This window comes from Ovis canadensis, chromosome 11, assembly GCF_042477335.2.
Source record: "Ovis canadensis isolate MfBH-ARS-UI-01 breed Bighorn chromosome 11, ARS-UI_OviCan_v2, whole genome shotgun sequence".
Classification (NCBI taxonomy): Eukaryota; Metazoa; Chordata; class Mammalia; order Artiodactyla; family Bovidae; genus Ovis; species Ovis canadensis.
In genome coordinates this window covers 31,201,436-31,221,509 of record NC_091255.1, presented here as the reverse complement: position 1 = coordinate 31,221,509, position 20,074 = coordinate 31,201,436, and the positions used below count along the sequence as shown (strand labels likewise).

The following is a 20,074-nucleotide window of genomic DNA, read 5'->3' as shown; positions in this document are numbered from 1 at the left end:
CTTATTTTCTGAGTCCAGAAGCCCTTAAATGTCCGAGGTGTAACAGTCTGCACGGGTTTGGAAAGAGGAAAACACCTGAACGTTGGAAGTGGAGAACTGGAGGCGCTCAGTGGCCTAGAGGAGGGAGGTTACCTGTAGCTGGGGGGTAAGAGTGGATTACAGGCCGTACAGTGGCTGGCTGCGTCCCATCCGGATCGCCCTCTGCCCCTCCGGGCGTTGGGAACCTGTAGAAATCAGTGCCCTAGAACACAGACACCCCACTCGGCGCTTGTGAAAACAGACGCGCCGGGGAGGGCGTGACGTCGACTTCCGCCGGAAGACAGTCCCTCCCGGCCAGCCTCGCGCGGGGCAGCCTGGGAGCCTCGGGGGCGGAGTCTAGGCCGCCGCGCCCCGCGGGCCGGGCAGTGTTGCGTCGGGTTCTGCTGATAGGGGGACACGCCTCTCTTACGTCCTCGGTCCCCTAGGCCCCTTTCCCTCCGCCTTTCCCCGTTTCGCGCTCCTTGGAGAGTCCTGCCTCTTCCTGCGGACCCGCCACCCAGAGTCCTCCGTGCGCCCCGGCCCCGCCTCTTACGGAAGCCGAGTCGGAGGGTCGGAGTCCGGAAGAAAAACAATCCAGAGTGTGAGCGGACCGGCACCTGCTTCCCAGAGAGCCGATCGGGCCAGGACCGACGAGGTTCAAGCCGGCCGGGCCACTGCGTGGGGACGATGGAGGCCATGAGCCCACGGACCGAGCCGAGATGCAGAACGCTCAGGTGAGGAAGGCGGCTGCCGGCAGGCCGGCTGCCCGGGCGGGATCGCTACCTCCGACCCAATCCGTGCTGCGGGTCTGGGCCAGAACCGGACTGGAAGAGAAGGGGCCAGACCAATAGGTTGCTTCTAGTTCAGAGGCCTCTCACATTCTCCCAGGCCAGTATCCAAGAGGGCTATGTTGGGCTCAAACCCTGCAGCTCCTCCAAACTCAGGCCTCCAAGCTCTTTCCCACTTCGGCGCCCCTAGCAGGTGTCCCAGTTAGATTCTGGAGGAGGCAGCAGTGTTAGACTGTTTGAAGTTAAAGCTATAACAAAGCATTCTCTCCTTAGATCTAGAGTAGAAACCTTGTTCTTTAGATCAGCACATACATCATGGGATCTGCCTGATCCGGTTATGACCTCCTGAAGTCCACAATCAGATTTAGATAAGATCCTTTAGTGAAGTGATAATAGCTTGGTCTCATGCTTGCTCTTTAACAACGCTAATCACCAACTTAGTGCCAGTCACGATGCAAGGATTTGCTGCTAATCGTGGGACCTAACAGTGGAAACAAAAAATCCCCGCTCTGGAGGTCCTTGGGAAAACAAGGAGCCTTGGAGTAAAAGAGCTACCTTTTAATCCTCCATTGGACAGCAGGGGGAGATCGTAAACAAAGGAAGCGCAGAACCTCTGGCTGAGTGCCTGGGAAGGTGGTTTTCCTATTGTTTTGTTGATATTCAAAGGGAGGGGTAGGAAGTTGCTTTAAGCTGGCCAAGAATTTCTTCCGGTTGTGCTTTTTAGAACTTGAACCTCTAAGAACGGGGATCTGGTGGAGAAAAGATGTTTGGGGGAAATCCTGCCCTTTTCTTCTCGCCCCCATTCTAAATTTTCTGCTGTTACAGATCCTCCTCCTAATGGTGTGCCTAGGACTTACCTGGAGCTTGCTGGTTCTTCTTGGTCCCTGTGGGGTTTTAGCCCCTGCCTGCTGTGTACTTGGCAGTCTGGGGGCTTCCCAGCAGCACTGCTGTAACTGTTCAAATGAAGAGATTTTCAAGTCTCTCTTTCCCCTGAGCCTCTGAGGAAGCCATATGTTATCGAGAGCTGCTGATTAGATCTGTTGTTTCCCTGGGGTTTATATGAAGCTGAGTTGGATGTTATCCAACTGATGGTTTTTCCCCAAATCGGGTAGACTCTTGAGAAATATGTTGGGAAACCTGTTATTTAGAATCTTGTTGCTGCTGCTGCTGCTGCTGAGTCGCTTCAGTTGTGTCCGACTCTGTGTGACCCCATAGACGGCAGCCCACCAGGCTCTCCCCGTCCCTGGGATTCTCCAGGCAAGAACACTGGAGTGGGTTGCCATTGCCTTCTCCAATGCTTGAAAGTGAAAAGTGAAAGTGACGTCGCTCAGTTGTGTCCGACCCTCAGCGACCCCATGGACTGCAGCCTTCCAGACTCCTCTGTCCGTGGGATTTTCCAGACAAGAGTACTGAAGTAGAGTGCCATTGCCTTCTCTGTAGAATCTTGTTAGCCTCTCTGAAATGCTTGGCAGAATTGGTTGTGCTCCAGGGATGAGGGAGGAAGGAAAAGTGGTGCCATTATCTGTTATTTTTGAAATTCGCTGTCTTGCTGTGCTCAGGCCTCTCACAAGGTGAAAACTGAACATCCAGAATCTTTCTGGTGGTCCTGGGACCCCATGGATTGAAGAGTTGGGGGTGGGAAGTTTCTGACCAAGCCACAGATGAAGGGCTATTGGAATTAATAAAGTCCTCACTGTCCACCCCATTCACACCCCTTCCCTTGCCTGATTCCAAAACCTTCGGCCCTGCTCGTTGGCAGCTCTCCTGGTGTCAGCAGCACCGGTGCCGCCAGCCGTGGCAGCTGTATACCTGCACGGAGCAGCCGATCCACGGTGCGCATTTCCTGCTTCAGGGGACAGAGGGCTTGAAGATGAAGGGCTTGTAGTTCAGTGCCCCTGTTCCCTCCAGTGGATGAGAAAAACACACGTTTCCCATTCTGACTACAACAGATTATGGTCCAGCCCTTAGCAGGCGCAGCCCCCTGTCTATTACCTGGACGAGGTCTCACTCTCCTTCCTCCATGGCTTCCCTTCTCAGCATACATGTCGTGACGTGGAATGTGGCCTCTGCCGCACCCCCTCCAGACCTCAGTGATCTGCTTCAGCTGAACAACCTGAACCTGAACCTGGACATATATGTCATTGGGTAGGTGTCCACAGGACCCGTCACGCATCCCTGTGTCTGAAATCAGGGTCAGGTAAGCCTGGCCAGTCCCAAGTTGTGCCCACGGGGAACCACTATAACCTGTTCGCCCTTGCCCTGGAGTGTGAAGGCCAAGAGCTTTCAGCCTGCATCAGAGCCAGGCCACATCTGTTGTCCTGGGTCAGCTGTGGCAAGGGGCTGGTGAGCGACAGCCACAGGGGAGGGAGAACCCAGGGCTAGACAGTCGGCTGAGGGCAGTGCTGGATGTCGGAGCAGAGGCAGGGCCCTCCAGGCCAGGGGGCAGGCCTCTGATCTGGGACGGGCAGTTTGCAGGAACTGAACTGTGGGATCATGAGCCTCCTTTCCGACACTGCCTTTGAAGACCCATGGAGCAGTTACTTCATGGACGTGCTTTCCCCTCTGAGCTTCGTCAAGGTAACTTGCAAGTTCATGGGCAATTGGGAAATGTGTCTCACCTCTTATTACTAATCCCTAGTCCTTTGTCTCACAGTCCAGCTTTCATGCTTAGACCCAAACCCCAGTTGCACCTGGTTCCCTGGGGCTCCTGCCTGCCTTGTGTCTTTCTGAAGTAGCTGGAGCTGAGCTGGGACCCCAGGGGCTAGTTTAACACCTCGATATTTTTCAGGTTGGGAGAATTCCTCGGGGAGGTGCAGCAGGGCTTAGTAACACCTGATTGCCTGCCCCACCCTCAGCCTCCAATCTCTACTCAGAGACCCAGCCTGAAATCTCAGAGTGCAATAATAATTGCCACTATCTATGGTGTGCTTATTGGTGGTGGTGTTTTGTTCAGTCACTCAGTCATGTTTAACTCTTTGTAACCCTGTGTCCATTGAGTCAGTGATACCATTAAACCATCTCATCTTCTGTTGCCCCATTCTGTTCCCACCTTCAATCTTTCCCAACATCAGGGTCTTTTCCAGTGAGTCAGCTCTTGGCATCAGGTGGCCAAAGTACTGATGCTTCAGCTTCAGTATCAGTCCTTTCAATAAATATTCAGGGTTGGTTTCCTTTAGGATTGACTGGTTTGATCTCCTTGCTGTCCAAGGGACTCTCAAGAGTCTTTTCCAGAACCACAATTTGAAAGCATCAGCATTATAAACAAACTCTTTATATACATTATTCTGAAATATAGGTGTTATATGGATAAAACCAAGACTCAGAGATCATGACAGATTTGGATGCAGATCTTTCAAACTTCATAACCCGTGTCCTTAACTGCTGTACTTTATTATTGTACTGGTGATCTCTAAGGCTGACAGGTATCCTGTGACTCTTGCTGGTATCAGAGGTTGTCCTCTGATCTTAACAGACATGTACCTCAAATCCTCAGAGACCCAGAGGTTAGAAGAGACACATGTGGAGGAGAAGGGTTCTCAGTCTATAGAGCCAGTATTCTTTGGGAAATCTTTAGACCATAGGAGAATCAGCAGGAATGCTCTAGATTGCTGGATCTTACTTGTCTGCCCTGCACAGCTGAGAGATGAAACATAGTTCCACTAAAAATACCTCCAAAAAGCATTGCTTCTCAGAAATACCAGAATTCCTTTTTCCCTTTCCCTGGGTGACTGGATTGCTTCAGAATTCACACCATGACCCTAATCTGCCCAGAGGTGCTGAGACAAGAGCTGTGAGTCCTCTGGAGGAGGGCAGAGCCAGGAGGAGGTCACATCAGATGTGATCCTGCTGCTGAGGCTAAAAGATGCCAGTCCCCAAGCCCTTGGCTCCCTCCAGATTGAACTCGGGCCTCTTCCTGCAGACTTGGAGCTGGCCCCTCTCAGAGGGCAAAATCACTTGTCTCTCACCACCCACTCCCTTCCCAAGACTGGAGGCCTCCTTGTACCTCAGCTCACTGGCAAGGGATCGGTGGGATGGACTTGAGCCAAGGAAATTAGCTCATCCTGTGGCAGGGACACAGCTCACTCTCTCCATGGGCCTCCCGAGGTTGGGAGACCAGCCTGAGGGCCTGGCAGGCACCCACAGCAGATGCCCCTCCTTTGCATGGCTGAGAGGAGAGAGTAGAGGTGAAGGGCAAGCCCTGCCTGCAGCCTGTTCCTGAGGCCGGAAGTTGCTGGCCACAGGTTGAGAAGCCTGGGGCTGATCCCCTTTGCCAGCTCCTAGGCTCCCAGCCTCCCTCCTTCTAGTCCCTTCCTTAGCTCCTCCTCCTTCATTTCCTCCAACTAGAACTTCCCCTACAAGTCTCCTGCCTTTCCCCATAGCCCCACCCTTTCTCCCAATCTGAAGTTTTCCTGCCCCACCCCCACCTCCATCCTCCCTCCCCCACCCCCACTTCCCTGCTCTTTCAGAGTGGGCTCTAGCCTGTGGGGCCGGGCTCAGTGACCCAGACCTGCTCTGTGGGATCAGATTAATCTTGAAACTCTTCCCAAATCTTTTTCAGTTCCCTGGGAGTCGGTGCCCCCCACCCCCAGGAGCCAGCCCTTCCCCACTCCCATTGTCCTATTTGCTTGCGAAGGGAAGAGACCAAGACAGGGGTGGAAAGTGAAGTTGGGGACACATTTGTAGCAACCTGTGTCCAGCTCTGGGTGCTCACACCTCCCTCCCTCGGTCTTGGGTTCAGGGTTGCCCCTCCCTTGACTCCTCCACCATCCCAGAGCTCCTGGCCTGTGGGATCAAGTTTCATAATTCCTGGAAGGCCCCAGTACATGCTCCCCACCCGGGGATTTCCTCCTTGGCCTCTGCACCTCATGCTCCGGAAATAGCTACTCGGGTGGTGGGTGTAGACAGCCTGAAGCTGTGAGAGGGTCACAGGCCCATTCCCACTCCACCTCCATGGCAGCTGAGCGCAGGCATTCTGGCAGTCCTGGGCCTTTGACGTTGCTATTCAAAGTGGTCCTGCTGATTCCTTAGTTTCCTTGTGCCTCAGTCCTTCTGCAGAACAGGGACCTTTCTTTCAAAAGTTGGCCAGAATTAGCTGTTTTCCCCCAACCTGCGAACACGTGTCCTCTGTGCTCACTCTCATCCCCTCTGCGTGGCGTTCACGGACACCAGCTGCCCATAATAATGTGTATTATTTTTCAGTAGCGTTTTCTTAATTGTTTTTCCCTAAGCTATAATGTATGGAGAAATGAAATGTAGAGTCTGGTGGATTTTTATACATATATGTAGCCATGCTGCCACCCATCAAATCAAGATACAGAGTATTTCCCGCTCTCTCATGCTCATGTCCCTTCTCTGCATTTACTTTCAAGAATCCTTAAAGTAAAAATTAATATCAAGAGCTACCAGTTAATCCAGCATCTTTAAGATAGATTCCTGCTTTATCGATGAGAAAATAAACTTGTCCTGCATCAAATACTAACAGCCCAAGCTGGTTTCTGAACCTAGATCTGGCCCTTAGCCATTGTCCCATAAAGCATCTCTGAAGTTCTTTGAGCCCCTCCATGCATGGTACCCGTGGGAGCTGAGGAGGACACTAGGGAGAAGGGCACCTGGCCATACGTGGGCTGGGGTGGAAGAGTCAGTGCCCTCCTGATGGTGGGATGTCTCCACCCCCTGCGGAGCCCCCAGATTGCCTCATTTGGCAGCTGAGACTCCATCAGCCCTGAGATGCCCTAGACCCCTAGGGCAGGACATCCGTGTGGCTCAGGCAGGGCTCTCAAGGGCGCCCAGCACAGGCCCTGGAGGGACATGAATGACTGTCACCCTTCTGCCCGCAGGTCTCCAGTGTCCGCATGCAAGGGCTCCTCTTACTGATCTTTGCCAAGTACCAGCATTTGCCCTTTATCCAGGTCCTGTCTACTAAATCCACCCCTACCGGCCTCTTTGGGTACTGGGTAAGGACTGAGCTGTTTTCTGAGTCAAGAGCTGGGGGCCTTCTCTCACTGGATGGGGGAGGGCTGATGGCATTAAAGCTGGGCAACTGAAAAAGGGATTGACTGAATTGAAAAGAGGGGGTGAAATGAATCTTGGCACTCTGTCCAGGCCAGTGCCCCGCATAGCTGCCCTCCCTCCTCTGGGGGGCCTAGTGTCCCTGGGACGGCAGGTAGGTGAGCTGGGCTGTGCGGAGGTGAGTGTCTACTGACCCTGGGAGATCCTGCAGGAACTGAGACCATCTGCCCTCAGGCCCCGGATGGGAAAACAGAGGTGTGTCCCCCCACTTCCTGCCCACCTACCAGGGGAACAAAGGGGGTGTCAACATCTTTCTGAAGCTTTACGGCTACTATGTCAGCATCATCAACTGCCACCTGCCCCCCCACATGGCCAACAATGACCAGCGGCTGGAGCACTTTGACCGGATCCTGGAGATGCAGAATTTTGAGGCACAAGATACCCCCAACATCCTGGACCATGAGTGAGCGTGCTGCTGTGAACCGTGCCCGACCCTCTCCCCAGGCCAGCCCCGGCAAGCCTGCTCTGCCCGGTCACTGCTTCCCCGCCAGAGTCAGTCTGCCCCCATCTCCCGCCCTCTGGCAGCCTCTTTCCTGACGCCCTGTCTACTCTCCTCTCCAGCTCTGCCTGCCTGGGGTCTGGGACCCTTTCCCTTTGCCTGGCCCCTCTGTCCTGCCTAGAAACTCTGGATGCTTCCCCCAGGTCAAGAACCTTGTGGTTCCTAGGTCCCCGGGAAGGGCTGGTTCTCAGGTGTGCCTTGTGGGGTACCTGGTGCCGGGTACCCAGCTGGGGGACAGGGAGGGAGGGCTAGAGCCTGCTCCATATTTGCCACTTGCCTCTCAGGGCTGGTCCCTTTGGCTTGAATGGCCGGTGGGGCCAGGAGAACAGGCCCTTTGGAGCCCACCCTTGTCTTCACCTGATCCTCCCTCAGCCTCTGGCTTTTGACCCGCCCCTCGAGCCTCCTGCTCGAGCCTTGCAGCAAGCGGTCAGAGCCCCTGTGGCCTCCTGCCTGCTCTGACCCCATCACAGACCCTCAGGCCGCCTGCCTTCCTTTCTTTCTGAAGCCTCATTCTCTGGTTTGGAGACATGAACTTTCGGATCGAGGACTTCGGGTTGCACTTTGTTCGAGAATCCATAAAAAATCAGCGCTACAGTGACCTGTGGGAGAAGGATCAGGTATCTGAGAGTGGAGATCTGAGCCCAAGAGAGGAGAGTTCTGAGCCCAAGGGCAGGGAGGTCAGCAGGAGGTGTGGGGAGGTTCCCTAGCGCCCGTTCTCCTTTCCCAAGCCTTCAAAAGTCCCTGACCCCAGGCAGGGCAGAGTCTAATAGGCCTTGGTTGCTGGGAGCGGGGCAGCCAGGCTTGTCTGGCCAGGCTGGTCTCCACCTGGAGGCGCTCCAGCACCAGGTGTGTGTGAGGTCAGGGAGCGAGAAGGGCTTTGGCCTGCCCTGCACCAGCCCTGAATGTCCCTGTGGTCTCTCCCACTCCCAACCTGTCTTGACTCCTGGAGGGTGAGATGCCACCCATTGGGACATCTGCCTACTCCAGCCTCCCCTCTGATACACTTCTGCTAGTAGCCCCTAGGGAAATAGAATTCATAGCCTGGTCCCTGTGGTTCAAGGACTGGAAAGTGCCAGGCGGTTCCCTCCCCTGGGACTACAGGGTGAGAGTGAGGGGGTGATGTTTGCGTTCGCATTCAGCTGCTGTCCTGGGGGTGGGGTACAGGGCTGGGGCAGTGAGGAGCAGTCTGACTGGGAGGGCACCGCCAGGTTTGAATCTTGCCCCACTGTGACGGCAAGTGCTGATCCCTTTTCCTCCAGCTCAGCATCGCCAAGAGACACGACCCACTGCTGCGGGAATTCCAGGAAGGCTCCCTGCTCTTCCCACCCACCTACAAGTTTGATAAGAACTCCAACAACTATGACACCAGGTGAGAGGGCCCCACCGGGAGAGGATGTGCCTGTCACAGATCTGGGCCTGGAAAGTCAGACCATGCTGGCCCTTGTGATCATGGGAGCCACCTTCAGTTAGAAGTGTCAGGGGAGCAGGACTAGATCCAGCCATCACCTCTCAGGAGTGGTGCCTCCGTACCCCTGATGAGAGGCTGCCTGTGGGAGCTGTCCCAGGAGGGAGCAGGATGGGGAGCTGGTGCTGGCCAGAATAGGGGCTGGGGCCGGGGCAGGTAGAACCAAAGGGGAGGGAAGACAGCTGATTGCTGACGGCAGGGCAGGGGAGATCGGGGAGGGACTATACTTCAGCATCCTTCAGACTCCTGCCCTTCTGCCCCCACAGTGTTTCTGGTCCTGCCCAGATGATGGTGGGGACAGAAAGCTTGGCTCAGCCAGCCACTGGTGTTAAGTAGTCCTGCCGTGGCTGTGAGTGGGTTGAGTACTAGTTAAGGAAGATGAAGTAGGAGTTGTCAGTGGGGCAGTTAATGGGGAACAATGCAGAGATAGGGCACCTGGTTAGAAATTAGAAGCACAGTTTGTGCTTTATCGGCAGAATGACCTTGCTCATGGTATTTAAGCCTCAATTTTTCCATCTATAAAATGGGGATGATAACAGTACCTATTTCATGGGACTGAGGATTCATTGAGACCACCAAAGGACTTCCATGGTGGTCCCGTAGCTAAGACTCCTGGCTCCCAAAGCGGGGGGTGCAGTTTTGATCCCTGGTTAGATCCCACGTGCTGCAACTAAGACCCAGGGCAGCCAAGTAAATGAATATTTAAAAAGAAATAAATAAGACCCGGCATGTTAGCCTAGTGCCTGGCACCCGGTAGGCACCATGATAACTGCTGTTGTTGTTTTTAGATTCAGGTCTTCAGGTAGGAGTTTTACTGAAAGCCTTTCTAAAGAACTGAGAAAGGGATAGGTAACCACTAAAACCTTAGACTTAGGCAGTGGGGCAAAAGTAGCTCGGACCCAAAGCCCCTGACCCGATTTAGGGCAGGGACCCTCATCTCTTTGAAGAATAATAACCCCCTACATGTTATGGGGCTCTTTGTATTCCCCTAGCAGAATTGTCTTCTGAGGGAGATAGGAGGTGCCCCCAGGGCAGCCCAGTCCTCTGGGATTTAGGCGGTAAGTAGATCTGTCCACAGCCAGGCCAGGATGAGAGGGGCCCTGCTGGCCCAGGGCCGGAAGCCATGTGGCAGAGCCACAATGTCCCCGCCAAGCGATGAGGAGAGCGTGAGCCATTTGAGGCGTGTGGAGCAAGACAGAGTGGGGTCACAGCCACGGGTTGTGCACACAAGAAGAGGCCACAGACACTGGAACCGAGGGCCAGCCTGGGCCGCAGCACAAGCCAGAAAGTAGGGAAGAGGGCAGGGTCCCACTGGCCTACAGGCCCAGGTCCGCGACTGCCCGTCTCCCCGGCCACCCATTGGAAATGAGGATCATCGTGGAAATTGTCAGGCCTCTGTGGGACAAGCCGGGATCCTCTACCAGGTGACACTTGCCCGCAGGAAGAGAGCTGCTGACAGGCCACGTGGCCAGGCATCACTCTGCTCATAACCCCAGGTTCGGGAGGGAAGCCGCAGGAGCCTGGAAGTCACGCAGGCGGTGTAGAGAGGCTCAGAGACATTCACGATCTTCCCCAGGTGGCTGTGCTCGTGATAGTGGAGCCGGGGCTAGACCTCTCCAGACTGTGTTGCCCATGAGGCTTTCCTCTAGCCCGCAGTGCCTCCAAGTTCACAGCCAGTCTTTTTTTTTTTCTTTTGATGAATTGTATTTATTTTTAATGTGTATTTATTTTTTGGCTGTGCCACACAACATGTAGGGTCTTAGTTTCCCAACCAGGGATCCAACCCATACCCCCTGCATTGGAAGCGTGGAGTCCTAACCATTGGGCCACCAGGGAAGTCCGCACAGCCAGTCTTACCAGCTAGCAGCAGAAAGGAGGTCAGGGCTAGGATAGCAAAACGCTTGCCAAGGAGAAGGCAGGTGCTATTTCTATGTGATAGATACAATCCACACTGTGACTGACATCGCTGAGTGCTGACCACGGGCCAGGCTTTGGGCAGAGGGCTTTGCCCGCATCACTTCACTTGATTCCTACTGTATCTTCGTTGGGTAGACAGTGTTGATACTGACTTCTTACAAATAAGGAAACAGTATCTCAGAAGGTCTAAGTAAGGTAGTAACAGAGTAAGTGATGCAAAAATTTGAACTGAGGTCTGTGAATCCAGACTCATGCTTCCCTTGCCTGGAGCCCAGGAAATGAAGGAATGTCTGGGCAGGAACAACGGCATTACAGGGGGACATCACGACTGAAACATCCCAGCTGTAGTGCCTGTGGTTGGCAGGGGCCCCACATAGGGAACAGAAACGTTCCTGTGTGATCAGTCTGTTATTCATCCTTGAAAACCTGGTGGAGGCATCATCTCTGCTGGGAAATCTCCCTTGGCCCCTGCCAGTTTCGCTAAGAGCTCTCCTGCTGTTATGCTGCCTGCAAGCCTTGCACATAGTGCGTTCGGTGTGTCTTTTAAAGCATGGCGTGCCTTTTTTGCTGTGCTATGAATGCCCCGAGCACAGAGGCTGGATCCGATTTACGACCGTCCCTGGTTATATAGCACAGTGTGCCTGGCATGTGTTTGAACTGAGAGCCTGAGAGGACAAAAGGAAAAGATAAGATATTTAAGGAGCAGCCAGTCTAGTAGAGGGACCCACCCAGAGCGAGAGAGCCAAATAAACACTCTCGAGTCCAGGAGTTGGCCAGTAGAAGGTTCCAGAACTCTGTGTGGAAGTGGTAAAAGAGAGTGAGGTGAATGGTAAGGAGGCGGGCAGCTGAAGCCAGGAGGAGTCAATGAGAACTGTCAGAGAGGCAGCAGGTTTCACAGAAAGAAGGACGCATCCTCATCAGTCAGCAGCAGCGCTGATGAGAGGCACTTTGAGTGGGGCTGCCCCGCTGTACAGGACTGAGCTGTGTGCCGGGCATGGTTCGCAGCTTCGCCCAGCCTCGGCAGCGTACCCGAGCCAAGATGTAACGAGAAACGAGGTCGGCTCCGTTACAGGGGAGGGTGAAAGGGCTGAGGGCAGGAAATCCTATTAAAGTCAGGGATTGCAGTAGGGTTTTGTTACAGTCGACAGGAACCTAGGCCACCTCCCCGCTCGGCAGTGAGCAGAGGATGTTGTGATCAGTCTAGGCAAGACTCAAGTCCAGAGTTCAGTGGGACACTTAGAAACCATCTATAGGGAGCCGAGAGGAAAATGCTTCCAGACCCGAAAATGGAACACATCGCTCCTTTGGGGCCAGTAAATTGGCTCAAGTTTTCTAGGCTCTTAAGCCTGGAGAATCTTACAGAGCTACTTGGTCTTAATTTTTAGAGAGTAAAGACATATCAAAGGCATGTCTGGGAGATACTGTGGAATTGGTTCCAGACCACCACAGTAAAGCAAATATCACAGTAGAGTCACTCAGACTTTTTGGTTTCCTGGTGCACAGAAAGGTTAGGTTTACTCTGTCCTGTAGTCTATTCAATGTGCAATAACATATCTAAAAGAATGTACATACCTAGTTTTAAAACACTTCACTAGTAAAAAATGCTAACCAGTCTCGGAGCCTTTGGCAAGTCCTCTCTTTCTGTGATAGTAGCATCAAAGGTCACAGATCACTTAACAGTTATAACCGTAGGAGAGCTGGAACTATTAAAAGAACTACCAAAATGTGACTCAGACATGAAGGGAGCAAATGCTATTTGAAAAATGGTTCCAAGTAGTCTTGCTCAATGCAGGTTTGCCACAAACGTTCAATTTGTAAAAATCACAATCTCAGCCTAAGTGTTAATGTATGAAAAGCACAGTAACCCGGGGTGTGCCTGTCATCTCCAGAAACAGTTCTTGGGGGCTTCCCTGGTGGCTCACTAGTAAAGAATCCACCTGCCAATGCAGGAGACATGGCTTTGAACCCTGATGCAGGAAGATCCCTCATGCCACAGAGCAATTAAGCCCGTGTATCTCAGCTATTGAGCCTGTGCTCTAAAGCCCTCGAGCCACGACCCCTGAGCCCATGCGCCGCAACTACCAAAGCCCTCGCCCCCTAGAGTCCACGCTCCACAACAAGAAAAGCCACCACAATGAGAAGCTCACACCACAACTAGAGAGTAGCCCCTGCTCTCCACAACTAGAGAAAAGGCCATGCGGCAACCAAGACAGCACAGCCATGAATAAATAAAAATTATTTTTAAAAAAACCCAAAAAGCAGTTTTTGTTCTCAGTCATGACCATTCAGCCAAAAAAAGCATTCGTGAGGCCCCACTCTGGTTACACACGGAATCGGCCACTGAGGTTCAGACTGGGAGGAGACGGGTGCAGTGGAGGAGAGCTGACTCCCTGGTCAGCACCGTGGGCCGGCACCCAGCTCCCCCTGCACATGGTGGCTCCCTCAGCGTCGGTGTCCTGGAGAGGAAGGGAGATATGGCCTGTGGCGCCCTCCCAGGGTTAGGAAGATGAGAACAGTCTGAGATACCTGCCGCAGCCACGTGATGCATGGAGGGACCCTGCGTTTAGCTGTCACCGGGAATGGAGACCTGGGGGAATATATTTAGTTTGTACATATTTATTCTGCTTATTTGTTCCTTTGTCTTTTGTTTGTTAAACGAGCTCCTCAACAAGTTTGTCAATGCCATTTATCAGATCCTCCCCAGTCTCCTGTCTTATAATAAGGGCTCAGTAAAGGTGATTGAGGGCTTCCCTGGTGGCCCAGTGGTAAAGAATCCACCTGCAAAGCAGGAGATGTGGATTTAATCCTTGGATTGGGAAGAGCCCCGGGAGGAGGAAATGGCAACCCACTGCAGTATTCTTGCTGGGGAAATCCCCTTGGACAGAAGGAGCCTGGTGGGCTGCAGTCTGTGGGGATTGAAAAAGAGTGGGACACGACTTAGCGACTGAACAGCAACAGCAAAGGTCTTCAAAAGAATGAGCAGTGCAGGTGCCCAGTGATGAGTGTGGGCCAGGCCATGGAAAAGGAGGAAAGGGAGGCAGGCGGAGGTCCTGCGGGGGAAGGAGGGTGGGGCTGTGGTCAGGACTTGGGGAGGATTCTGACGGGACTGCACGTATGGGCTGCTGACCATAATAGGGAAGTGGGGACAGGAGGATGCTTTGAAAGGGAGAGTGGTGCATTCATGCGGTTCACTACTAAGTCTCAAGAATTGCTAGGCACTGATTGTCCAAGGTTGGATTGGAGATCTTGTGTCTGTAGTTTCTGGGATGGAACTACCACATTCCGACATCCCACACTCTTCAGAAGTGTGAAAGGTCAAAACACACCAGGAGCACAGAGCGGAAGTGACGTAGCCAGTTACCACTTCTGGAACGCTCCCTCGATAAGGTTTTTGAAGTAAGTATTGTTATCACCCCATCTTAGAGTTAAAGAAACTGAGGTTTGGAGTGATGATATCACTTGCCAAGGGCAGAACTTTGTTGTTGTTGTTGTTTTTAAACTAGATCACTGATTTAAGAGTATGCAACTCAGAAATAGGCAGATGGAAGAGATGTGTCGGACAAGGTGTGGGAAAGGACACAGAGCTTCAACACCCTCTCCAAGCACACCACTCCCCAAATTCACCAACCCAGAACTCTTCATTAACAGAACTTTTCACCAACTGGTCTCCGATTTTAGAGCCAAAGTTCACCACCAGGGCACCACCATTCTGCTGCTATTGCTAGAGAGCCAAGTTGCTATTGAAGTGATGAAAGTGTGGCAGGAATGTTTGTTTAAAATAGTAAGTGAATAAAGCAGAAGACAAAAATAGCCTTTCAAGCTATAAGCATGTGAAATCCATGTTAAAATTGGGCATTTTTGAGGAGGGAGAGTGAGCTTGGGTTTTTTTTCCAGTTATTTGTATTTCACAAGCACTTTTTTTTTTCCATGGGCACTTATTGATGGGTTTGATCCCTAGATTGGGAAGATCCCCTGGAGAAGGGAATGGCAACCCACTCCAGTATTCTTGCCTGGAGGTAGTCCATGGACAGAGGAGCCTGACAGGCTACAGTCCTCGCGGCCACAAAGAGCTGGACCCAAGTGAGGAACTAACTACTGTACTGTTGAGTGCTTGCTGCATACCAGGCTCTGTGCTAATGCCGAGGGCACACAGGAGACACCAAGAGCCCTTCCTTGTCTTCTGAGCTCACACTGACTTGACAGGCTGAGTGGGGAACAGCAAGCTACAATAGAGTGTAACAGCAGCCGTGCTCGCGTCATGTGCTTTGGAAACCGAGAGGTCGGGGCAGCTTTATGACAATGACAGCCCTAGAACTGGGCCTCTCGCTGCAGTGAAGGGAGTGCCAGGCAGCAAAGCTGCAAGAATAGAGGCCCAGAGGCTCGAGAGGGTCACCAGGGCGAGGTGGGCCTGGGGTGGAGGTGGCTGATAAGGTAGAATAAGGGGCGTCAGAATCCTGGGCTCTTTGAACGCCGCATTTGGAGACCTGAACTTTATTCTGGAGGCAGTGAAGACTCCTTAAAAGGTTTTTGCTGGATTTGTTGTTTTAAAAAATAAACATTTATTTATTTGACTGCACTGGGTCTTAGTTGCGGCATGTGGAATCTAGTTCACTGACCAGGGATGGAACCCAGGCCCTGGAATTGTGAGTGCAGGGTCTTAGCCCCTGGACCACCAGGGAAGTCCGTCCTTAAAAGTTTTAAAGCAGTGAATCATCTGACCAGGCTGTATGGTGTCTCTCATGCCCATCAGGGAAGCTGGGAGTGCAGAAAGGGAGTGGCAGGTCTTCAGTTGACTCTTGAGAACAAAGCCTCATGAGAGCCAGTGTCCGTGGGCATCTTGCATTGTGTGAAGCACAGTGCTATCTTTTTTTGTGTTTTATCTCATTTAACCATCTCAGTAACCCTGAGATGTAACTACTGTTATCTCCATTCTACTGATGAGGAGCTGAGGCCTAAGAGGGTTTAGCCTGGCAACGACGGGCATGTGCCCTGTGGTCATGCTGGCTGGCCCGGAGTCCTGGCTTCACCATGCCGTGGCTGGGCAATTTTGGGAAAGTCCCAACCCCTCTAAGACCCATTTTCTCCACCTGTGAAGAGGGGATAAATGGTTCTGGTCGAAGGCATGTGGGGAGATTCCCTAAATACTTCCCTTGCCTTTCCCATGATCAATCTGTAGTTGCAGGGAAGGGGAGGGAGCCAAGTCCCAGCTCAGGTCTAACCCTACATTCCAAACCTCAGCCTCTTTGATCTGCTGCTGCTTTTGTTCAAGAAGTAAGAAGGTTTTAGACAGAGTGTTTCTGAGTCACCATTCGATTCATAAAAATGTAGACAAGACCGAGGGTCCTTGGCTGAGTCTGACACAGACCAATGTACTGTTGTTGGTTCCACAGGGCACGCTCCTGCCCGCTGCCAGGCTGGGCTCCAGCTCTGTCCTGGGGCATCTCATGGCGGCCAACAGGCCCTGGCATTAGGGGCTCCGAGGGAGCTTGGGGGGGTACCTTCCTGCTGGCCTGCTGACCCTTCTCTCCCCTTCTTTCTCTCCCCCCACCCCCAGTGAGAAAAAGCGCAAGCCTGCTTGGACCGATCGCGTCCTTTGGAGGCTGAAGCGGCAGTCCCAGACCGACTTCCATACCCCCGCGCTCTCAGCCCCCTTCGCCCTGTTCCTGAGGAGCTACATCAGCCACATGGTGTACACCATCAGTGACCATAAGCCCGTCACCTGCACCTTTGACTTGGAGGTAGATCTCCAGGCTGCCTGGCACTTGGCAGAGCCACAGCTGTGCCGGGCCACACCTCAGACCCGCCTGCCCTGGTTCAGAGCTCAGTAGGGCCCCCAGGGAGACCTGTAGGAGGACACAATTGCCTTTCCTCCCAGGTCAGGTGTACCCCTGTTCTTAGGAGCTGTTGCTGGTTCTGTCTGTCAAAAACGTGTTCAAACCCTTTGTCAGTAAGGTTTCCCTTGCCTCCTGGTACTGTCCCTTGGGACTCCTGAGTTCCATTATGCTTCTTACCTGCCGTGTGAGGTAGGGCTAAACCTGTCTGGCTCAGGTTGCAGAGGGAGCCCCCTCCTCCTGTATCTTGCCGTCTAATGACCGAGGTGCTGCGGCCCGCTTTGAGCTGCCGGCTGCCCTCATCTTGTGTGTCTTTATATCGTTGTGCCCCTCCACGTGCCTCCGGCTCTTCTCACCAGAGGCCCCCAAATTGAATTTGGGCCTTTGGGTCAGAAGCCGTGGAATCCTGAGAGCGACTCCCTGGCTGCTTTCTTCATCCTGTCAGCAGCTCCCGCAGTCTCCCCCACCCCCACACTCCTCCCCAAGTACTTCGCTCTCTGCCAATTTACCCACCCACCCGGCCCCAGGCCCATCCTCCCTGGCGGGGCCAGCCGTCCCCCACCAGCCTTTGGCCCTTCTTTCCGGCAGGCCAGCCAAGGTCTGATACCCTCCAGGCAGCCTAGCAAGAGCTAACCCCACCCTGCTGGCTGCCCCCCTACCCCCGTGGTGACCCTGACCTGTTGGAAGGGCACAGTCAGGACTCTCATCCCAGGGAAGGGGATGCAGCTGTGGGACTTCAACCCCCTCTGACCCCTGTGTGTAGCTGAAGCCATTGGTGTCTGCCCCGCTGATCACCCTGCTGCCTGAGGGCCCGTGCACCATGGAGAGCGACCTGCTGATCAGCTACTGCCTGGCCGCAGACTTCCTCAGCAGCGCCTGGGACTGGATTGGCCTGTACAAGGTGACGGGGCCCGTCGGCCACACCCCCCTGGTTTATCCATTCTGAGGGCTCATGGGAGCTGGGCATAGAGACCACCCGGGGTCCTTGCCTATGGAGGGGCAGGCCACGAAGGGGAGGAGGCAGATAATGCTATGATGGCCAGCCGTAGAAATGAACCATCCTTTCCTCAGGACTTGACATGGGTCCAGTGTCCTTCCAAACCACTGACCACCCGCCTGCTCCCCCCCTCCTACAGGTGGGGCTGCGCCACATTAATGACTATGTCTCCTATGTCTGGGTCAAGGACAACCAGGTCTCCTTCAGTGACAGGCTGAACCAGGTACCTTCCCCCTTACCTGAGACAGGTGTTCCACCTCGCCAGCAGAGGGGCTTGCCTGAGCTCTCATCTGCCCTCTGGAAGGAGCAGAGAGCTGGATACATAGTCGCTGAGAGCTGGATGGGGCCTGAGGCCATAGAGCTGACCTGCATCTGTCCGTCCTCCTTTCCAGGTGTACATCGACATCAGCGACATTCCTGAGACTGAGGATCAGTTTCTCCTTTTTTACTATAGCAACAACCTACAATCTGTGGTGGGGATAAGCAAACCCTTCAAGGTAACAGATACTGGTGGGTAAGAGGAAGGGTGGGCTTCCCTGCTGGCTCAGCGCCAAAGAATCCGCCTGCAATGCAGGAGACCTGGGTTCGACCCCTGGGTCGGGAAGATCCCCTGGAGTAGGAAACGGCAACCCACACCAGTATTCTTGCCTGGGAAATCCCATGGACAGAGGAGCCCGGCAGGCTACAGTCCATGGGGTCGCAAAAGAATTGGACATAGCTTAGTGACTAAACAGCAACAACACAAAAGGAAGGCTAGCCCAGGAGACTTGAGCCCGTTGCTGGTTCCCTGAGGCCATGGGCCGAGGAGCCCCGCAACCCCCGCCACCGTGGAGCTGCATCCATTGGGGGGTGGGGGAGACGGAAGGCATGGAGCAAAAACCTGCCCTTGCCCCTTCCACTTACCACCTGTTTTATCCCTGCAGATCCAGCCTTTCTCCTTCCTGGAGGAGGACCCACTGGATGAAGCCCAGCCACAGATCTGAGCCAGGCTAGAGTGAATCCAGGGCGGAGGCCGGAGCTGGCAGCCAGCTCTGCCCAGCACTGCCAGGAGCCGGGGGCCCAGCCCAGACCCCAGAGGAGGCAGCAGCATCCTCCACCTCCGAGGGGGACCCTGTCCACCCTCCTCTGCTCTCTTCAGTCTAGATCTCTGGAATGGGCCCCTTAAATACAGGTTTTTGTTGCTGAGGTGTGAGTGAAACCAGCTAGTTTGTCAACAGTGAAGATCTAGAGACAGGCCCCTGGATGCGGGAAGGACCCTCCCTCCCGCATCTCACTTCTGAATTTTCCCCACACACTTCCAGCCCCGCCCGGGCAGGCCTGCCAGGCACATGCCCCATCTGGCACAGGCCTGCATTCTTGTCACGCTGCCCTGGGCCTTAGGCTTCCTGGGTGGGGGAGATGCTCCCATTTGTACAGGCTGCAGAGACTGGTTGGCACACAGAGCACTGGGTCCCAGGAGTCTTGACATCTTGTTGCCTGTCCCCTTGAGGGGTGGGCAGAGGGTCTGAGATCCCTGCTTTCAGCAGAAGCCAGTGGCCAAGTAGGCAGGATGGAGGAGCACTCCATCCAGGCTCCTCCTGTTGTTGCGGACAGGCTGAGGTGTGTCCTACCAACAGCGCACACATACCCCCACCTTCACCCCCAGCTCGAGGAATCCAGCCCAGAAAGTTCCAGGGTCTGAGCAGAGGATTGCACCAGCGTTTGCTTCTGCTCATGGCTCGGGCTCCATGCCCGCAACGTGCCCTCCTGAGAAGGGCTGGCAGTTGGTAGAAGAGCTTGGCCACAACTTTCTCAGGGCGGTCCACGTCCAGTCCATCTCATCTGCCCCTATCCTCGCTTGCTGTCACTGGCCAGAGATCTGCCCTCTCTCTCTGCCCTGGGACCTAGAAGTGGGGGCAGGCGGAGCCGGAATCAAGACATTCTGGAGAATTTGGCCTGGGGGTCTTCAGAGAACATTCTCCAGGCGCTGTGTGGATGCGGCCTGGCCCCACGCCCACCATCTCCCTTGAGTCAACAGTGGCTGAAGTGGTCACCTTCTTCCAGGAGAAGACACCTCAGGGAGCCTGCTCTGTGACCATCAGGCCCATCCTAGGACCTGAGACTGAGGGACACCAGTTGCTCTGTATCCTGACTCCACCCTGGGAGCCATCTGGAACTGTCCCTCTGGCCTCTGATGGGCCATGGCTGGCCATGTTCTGTGGCTGTTGCATTGGGGGTTAATTAGAAACGGTGGCTTTTATACCTGTGTGTGACTCCTTTGTGATAGTGGTGGGAATGTGCCCACGTTCACGGGCTCTTGCTTGACTCCAGGATGAGGGCCCTGTCGTCCAGACTAGCCTGTCTGTCTGACGAGGGTGACAGAGGTTGCCTGTGTGGGAATGGGAGAATGAGGTTCTGAGATGGTGGCCCTCTGGGTCCTGGGTCCCCGGGGGCTGAGTGTTTCTGTTGGGCACTTGGCTTACTCCTGCTAAGTAGGTAGAGTGGGCTTCT

The 20,074-nt window shown here is 54.0% G+C and overlaps 1 protein-coding gene across 4 annotated transcripts; it reads left to right on the top strand.

The window, feature by feature from the left end:
* Window positions 1–345: 345 nt before the first annotated feature.
* Window positions 346–19,823, top strand: INPP5K (inositol polyphosphate-5-phosphatase K). 4 transcript variants are annotated; one of them, XM_069603068.1, is made up of 12 exons: window positions 346–752; window positions 2,844–2,951; window positions 3,275–3,383; window positions 6,644–6,760; window positions 7,103–7,278; window positions 7,880–7,991; window positions 8,634–8,743; window positions 16,311–16,494; window positions 17,351–17,488; window positions 17,724–17,807; window positions 17,977–18,081; window positions 18,508–19,823. In XM_069603068.1, exons 1-12 carry the CDS (start codon window positions 706–708, stop codon window positions 18,565–18,567), a joined length of 1,350 nt encoding a protein of 449 aa, XP_069459169.1. In that variant the 5' UTR covers window positions 346–705; the 3' UTR covers window positions 18,568–19,823. The 4 variants fall into 4 exon arrangements, with proteins under 4 accessions (XP_069459169.1, XP_069459170.1, XP_069459171.1 ...); XM_069603070.1 differs by having other exon boundaries at window positions 570–752; window positions 3,282–3,383; XM_069603069.1 differs by lacking the exon at window positions 17,724–17,807 and having other exon boundaries at window positions 365–752.
* Window positions 19,824–20,074: the final 251 nt, after the last annotated feature.